The sequence below is a fragment of the Rhinopithecus roxellana genome, chromosome 6, assembly GCF_007565055.1.
Source record: "Rhinopithecus roxellana isolate Shanxi Qingling chromosome 6, ASM756505v1, whole genome shotgun sequence".
Classification (NCBI taxonomy): domain Eukaryota; kingdom Metazoa; phylum Chordata; class Mammalia; order Primates; family Cercopithecidae; genus Rhinopithecus; species Rhinopithecus roxellana.
In genome coordinates, this window is record NC_044554.1 from 143,882,715 (window position 1) to 143,889,779 (window position 7,065).

Consider the following 7,065-nt stretch of genomic DNA (forward strand, 5'->3'; position numbering starts at 1 on the left):
CCCCTGCTAATTTCCCGTCAGGACCCACCCACCTATCCACCAAGAAAATAGTGAGTAATAAATAAAACTAAATGAAGCCTAGGATTTAAATTCTTTAGTACAAAGAATATACAGGGGAAGAAAAAAAAAAACAAACCCGATGTATTAACTACTAATATTTGTATAATAACTGACAATTTGCAAAGCTATACCCTCCATCATCTTATATGATCTTCATAACAGTGTGAGAACAGCGAGAAAGGTGCTATTACCCCAGTTTTACACAGAAGAAAACGAAAGCTTAGAAAGTTCAAACTACTTCCCTAACATCCCATCAAAAATAAGTGGTAAAGTTGAGACTCATCCCTTACAGTGCTTAACATATAGGTTTGTGTGTTGCCACACGTATAATTTGTTGAGAGACATAGTATTTATCACTGTAACTCCAGCCTATTTATTCATTTAATTCCAAATACTTTCAAAATGTTAAACAGTTTAAGAGCTATCTGCTTGCTTCAACGTTTCCTCTCCTTACACATATTTAAGGCACTGTATCATCAAAATTAAACCTAACTCTGAAATAGAAAGTCAATTCCAGATTCAATTGAGGAGGCACTTCATGGTCTATTAAACCACAAAACTTCAAAGCACAGTTTAAAAAGCCATAATCTGAGAACCTCACTCAGGGAAAGCTGTAAAGTCATCATGGTGGAATATTTTAGATGTCAACTTGACTATATTAAGGAATACCTACAAACCTGGTAAAGCGTTCCTTTGGGCGTGTCTGTGAGGATGTTTCCAGAGGAGACTGAGATTAGCATGTGAGTCTGAGTGGACTACCTGGAGGTCTGCCTTCCACGTGGGCAGGCACCACCCAATCTTCTGGGGGCCCAGAGATAACAAAAACGGAAAGATGTATATCTACCGGAACTGGAATACACTTTCCCACTTCAGAACTGGAGAGAAACTGTAAACCATACATGTGATAAGGGGTTAACAGACTAAATATAAAAGGAACTGAATTCAATTTCAAGAAAATAACCCATTTTTAAAATGGGCAAAGGGCTTCAACAGACATGTCTCAAAAGAAGACATACACCTGGCCAACAAATACATGAAAAACTGCTCAGCATCACTAACCATTAGGAAAATGCAAATTAAAACCACAATGAGATTATCACCTCACACCTGTTAGAATGGCTATAATCAAAAAGATGAGAGGTAAGTGATACCATGGATGTGAAGAAAAGGGGATTCTTGTACACTGTAGGTAGAAATGTAAATTAGTACAAGCATTATGAACAATAGTATGTAGGTTCCTCAAAAACCTAAAAATAGAACTACCATACAATCTCACTCCTGGGTATATTTCCAAAAAATGGAACTCAGTATGTTGAAAGGATATCTGCACTCCCAGGTCCACTGAAGCATTAGTCACAAAATCCAAGATATAGAATCAACCTAAGCATCCATCAACGGATAAACAGATGAAGAGAAGGTGGTAGATACAATGGAATACTAATTGAGCTTAAAAGAGCAGGAAATTCTGTCATTTGCTACAACATGAATGAACATGGAGGACATCATGCTAAGTGAAAAAAGCCAAGCATGGGAAGACAAACACCACATGATCTCACTTGTGCGTGGAATCTTAAAAAGTCAAACTCACAGAAGTAGACAGCAGAATGACAGATACCAGAGCCTGGAGAAGAGGGAGCAATGGGGATATACTGTTCAAAGAGTACCAAGTTTCAGATAGATAGAAGGAAGAAATTTTTAGATTAAACAACTGTCCATAATCACATATTATATATTTTAAATAACTAAATTTCAATTGTTTCGCCACAGAAAATAATCAAGGTGATATGTTATTCAGCTGTACTTAATAATTCCACACTGTGCACACATTTCAAAATATCACCCTGTACCCCATAAATGTATAAAAATATGACTGTCAATTAAAATAATATTAAAAAAGAAAAAATTCTTTAAGAATGTTTATCAATATTCTTCTTGGTTTGTCAAAAGATGCCAAGTAAGGCTGTGTGTAGAGGGGCAAGCCAAATTCATTTTAGATACTGATGTCTTGCCACTCCCATTATAAAATCCCTTTCCTACCTCTTAACACCCTCTGAATGCCAGTGGACCTATGGTCTTCTTGATTTGGTTAGTAGCTCTCACAATGTCATTAATAATTAAAGAAATAGCTCATATAGCTTAAGGATTAATCTACCCCAAGAGCATTTCCATTACAAATATATTAATCAACAAAACCAAGTCACAATATTTTACTAAGCACTTATGGGCAAGACAGCTGTGTGTGAGTGTGGATGTATGTGCATGTGTGTGTTCAAAAGGACCCCTGGATGTTCAGGGAGCCTTTCTTGATACATAACTCATCACTCAGGATTTCCCTAAGCGAAATACAAGAAAGTATATTCATCTCCATGGTTAAATGACTTTGCAATATGCTGTAAATTCTATCATCTTCTTTGAAAATAAATCACATATCAAAAGTTATGGGAAGTCCTCCAGAGAAGAAACCTATTAACTTTCTTTAGGCAAATATCCTCCAAATTTATTTCAACTACAAAACCTTTTACTTCTTTAACAACTACTAACCTAGAACCTATCAAAGTGTTGCAGTTTATGCCTTTTCCCATTTATATCAGATCTGTTAACTCTTGAGAATCAGTGTTAATATTGAAAATTCAACGAATCTGGATGGAAGTAACAACACAAATAGAAACTATTATTATTTGTCACTTAATGATCCACATTTACAAACAACTCAACTAACAACTGTAAATAACTACATTTTTTATTATTTTTTAAAACACAGGACAAGTGACAACAGGTTGATAACTGGTTTTTATGCAAAAACAACCTCCAAAGTATGCCACAACACTGGAAAGTATTCAGCACATTTTCCCACATTTCTTACCTTTAGTTTTCTGTAATAATAAATGCTCAGAATTATAATCCTAATTGCTCCTGAATTATCAAGAAAAGTTTCAAAGTGTGTTTAATGAAAATTCACTGCTAAATATTTCATTATCTTCTAATGTTGTGAAAACTCAAATTAATTAAAACAAATTATCAGGTAAATAAACATCCCATGCCCTAATTTTGATATACGAAGTTTATTGTTGGGAAAAAAAAAAAAATAAGAAAAGAAGGGATAGAGGGAGAGTGGACTGAGTATTAAATAAATTTCATGTACACTATAACAAATTTTTTGCCAAGTATAGCAGGAGTCACATTAGGAGTAGGAAGTCCTAACAGGAGCAAGGACAACAGAAGGAGAAAAAAATCTAACATTAAAAAATAATATTAAAATCTTGCTAGACATTACATACAGCTCATCCCTGTATGTAAAATGCAAAAAAAAATACACAAATATGACTAGCAAGTTTTCTACATAATTCCATTGTATTTAGGATAAAATAATACAAATTGAAGCCAAAAAGTTAACATTAAGAACTATATGGGGGCTATACTTTCAATTTACATTAATCTATCATATTTCATAGGTTCAAAGTTCAATGTACATATTAGTTTGCTCAACTGAGTGATTTTCCATTTTAGCTTAACTTAAAATAGTCCTTAGTTGATCACTCGTGTCGCTTCTCATTTCTGAAAAGGTTTCAATTAGAGATATATTTTTGGCCTGGCGCGGTGGCTCACGCCTGTAACCCACTTGCTTGGAAGGCTGAGGCACAAGAATAGCTTGAACCTGGGAGATGCAGGTTGCAGTGAGCAAGATCGCGCCATGGCACTCCAGCCTGGGCGACAGAGCAAGAAAAAAAACAAAGATATATTTCGACAAAACGCAAAACTGAAAAGTTTCATAAGAACATTTATCATTACTATTCTCATTATGTATCTGTACTTAGTATCCTCACTTTGGTTTTAAAAAAAACTAAAAATAGTATGCTGATTTTATCAGCTACAAAGAAAATTAATGATGCATTCCACGCTGAGTCACAAAAAGCACACAATGTGGAATAAGAGGACCTAAATGTGATTTCTGTCTCCTCCACTCTTTATACAACTTTAAGCAAGCTCCTTTAACTTTCTCAACCTGTTTTAACATTGGTTAATGGGGCTATCACCTACCTCAGTGTTGAGATGTAAAGAATCCAATCACATAGTACAATTCACCACTTTCTGAGCACAGTAAATGCTTGCTGAGCATGACTAATATAAAGACAGGAAAATCTTTCATAGCACAGCTCATCACTACACATTTTGAGACCTAACATGAATTAAATCACATCTCCTAAAATCTGCTGATCTAAATCAGCAATGTCTACCAGAAGCAATAAAAAGGAAGTCTCACACTAATTTTTTAGTAACCAATTTTGAGTGAAATTTTATATCTAAAATATCTCAAAATAGGACTAGTTTACGAGGCTTAGAAGCCTTGTTTAAAAAATGAAAAGGAAAAAAAGCTAAGGTAAAGCAGAAAGTTTTTTTTCAAGTAACCATTTTCAGTTTACTCACAATATTCAGACAAGGAAGTACAATAGCATGTTTTCAAATCTGTCCAGAGAGCTGAAAACTACTTGAGAGGCAACAGAGCAAAATGGTCAGAGCTCTCTACTGAGAGTTAGGAGATGAGATTCCAGTTTCAACTGTCACTAATATTTAATAATTGACCTTGGACAAGAGTCTCTGAGCTTCAGTTTCCTAATCTATAAACGACTACTGAAAACTACAGAGAAGACTTTAGTACAATTTAATCTGGGCCTTACTTTGGCGAGGCAATCCAGAAAAGTTAATAGAATGGGCTAGGTAGCAACTGCCAAGGTTGGAATCCTGGTTCTGCCACTTATAAGCTGAGCAGTTTTCCCACAAAAAGCACTGAAGTACAGTTTTCTTAATACTATCATTGATTTACTGTTTAAAATATTTCCCTAAAACACAAAATTACATTAAAATACAGAAGCTGAGAAAGTTCCATCTTTCCAAATCATTTTACTGGCAGACACAGAAGTAGTTCATTTGAAAATATTAAAACTCTAAAACATGTTAACATAAGCCAAGTTTAATCAAAAGATTATATCATATAATATTACACATTAGAGACAACACTAAACACTTATTATAAGGCTGTTTCCATCAAAATATCACACTTAAGGTAAAAATGAAACTTCTGCTACTTACAGGTTTTTTTCTAATCTATTACTGCTAATCACAACACAAACTTACGATATAACCATAATCTCCAAGAATGAAATTAACTCCAAGAACGAAAAATCTATAGAATTTAGAAATATAAAGTGAACTTCAAACTAAAAATACGTTCTGTAGAAGTTACAATCAACTAATAAGTATCATATGCCAGGCTCTATGCTTAGATTAAGTACAAACAGCAAAGTATAAAGTTCCTCAAAGTTAGTCAAGTTCCAAGGACTTGAAATTTCAGGCAAGTACGTACTTTATCATCACTTTTCACAAAATAAAAGCCAGTCACCTACAAATGTTTGTATTTCCTTTTTGGACCATGTAGGAATACTTCCCATTGCCCACTAAAATTGTTTCCTATTCTCAGTTCAGCCCATAAAAATGCCCAATCCAGTCAGTTCCTCACGTCAGGATCCTCACAGTACTTAAAGTGAACAGCTTCAAAAAAGGCATTTCATCAAATCACAAGGTTCAGTATTTTATGTTCAGTGACACCTACACCTGCAGATGCTACAACACATAACTGGGCTAACCTGGGTCAAGTACCTAGTTGCACCAATTTATTTCTTCCCCTTCAAGTGTTGGTAGTAAAGGCAAACTCTACTTCTTCAAAAAGTCAGCTTTTTGCAATGCCCATTAGGCACAGAAAAGGGAAACTGATTGGTTCGTCATAGTTGCCCTACTTCCATTTCAGGTCCAAGTAAAAAAACTATTCCATAGAGAGTAAAAGGGGCCACACGCAAATCAAGGAAGCAGATGCTAAACTGAACTTTGTGATGACCACGATTTAAGCGAAAGGTGATGGGTGTGGGGGAGGGGATGACACAACTGAGCCATACAAGCGCAGCTTGAGATAAAAAGTCCACTTCATGAAGCAGTCAAAGTAGGCGGTGGGAAACAAACCGGGTCGGGCCGAGCAACAACCCCAGGTTGCTGACCGAGCTCGGAGGCGGAGGGCCCTGGAGCTCAGGGACCGGAGAAAGGAGACCTCGGGCAAATCACAGGATAACAAGAACCATCAGTAACGTGGAAAGGCCAACGCTGCCACAAAGTAGCGCGTAAGGGGTCACGAAGAAGGGAGCGATGAGTTAGAAGGCAGTGACAGCAGGAGGGAGACCAGTGCCAGGGGCGAGTGGCAAGTGGCAACTGCGAAAGGCGAGGCACGGGCAGCCGGAGGTGGTGGGACTCTGTTGAGTCAGCACAGCTCCTACTCTGGGGGCACTTGTAGGATCCCCGCCGCTCCTGGGCCCTGGAGCCCGCGGCGAAGGGTCAGGCCCACCTTCCGGAGAGATGATGTTCTCTGACGGGCTGGCGCCGGCCCCTTCCCCATTTCACAGGTAAACACTGGCCACCGTCGCCGCTTACCTCAGTTAGCATTATTACACCCCGGGGAAGTGAGGTCCTCCCTAGCCTCGCCTCATGGCAACAGCCGTAGCAGCAGCGAAAACTGCTCGGGCCGCCGCCAACGGCGGCAACTGCTCATTCAGTCCTCTCCCGGGCGGCGGCTTTACTCGGCTTCGCTGGCTTCCCCCCGGCCCGGTCGCTTGCGACGGACGCGCCGCCATCTTGGAAGAGCGACGTCCGCGTCTCGCTGCAACGTGCGCTCCCATTGGCAGGCGGAGGGGCTGCCGGCGTCTCGTGACCGTCTCCATAGCGCCGGCGCGCGGAAAAGCGGAGGCGGGCGCTCGGCAGTCGACTTGGAGTTGGTAGTTGGCTTGGTGGTGGCTTGGAGGACCCTGGGGCAGGGGGCCTGGGCCAACTTGGGACCACTGGGAGTGCAGAGGGGCCCCAGCGCCCTAACCTCCTGGGAAGAGACGTGCGCGCCCTTGGGGCCGGCGCATCCTCCGCCGCCCACTAGGGTTGGCTGGCCCTGGGGAGGGGAGAGAATGCGAGAGG

At 39.4% G+C, this 7,065-nt stretch overlaps 1 protein-coding gene across 7 annotated transcripts in view; it reads right to left on the reverse strand.

Moving 5' to 3' along the window:
- The window catches only part of SNX13 (sorting nexin 13), a 157,096-nt gene extending 150,327 nt beyond the window's left edge, over nt 1-6,769 (reverse strand). For 4 of the 7 annotated variants that reach the window (XR_004057995.1, XM_030932570.1, XM_030932568.1 and 1 more), the window contains exon 1: nt 6,535-6,769. Coding sequence is in view for 4 of the 7 variants with exons in the window: in XM_030932570.1 (XP_030788430.1) it covers nt 6,535-6,546 (12 nt within the window). In the remaining 3 variants the exon portion in view is untranslated. The remainder of the gene's footprint in view (nt 1-6,534) is intronic. The other 3 variants (XM_030932569.1, XM_030932574.1, XM_030932571.1) reach the window with 2 other exon arrangements.
- Nucleotides 6,770-7,065: the final 296 nt, after the last annotated feature.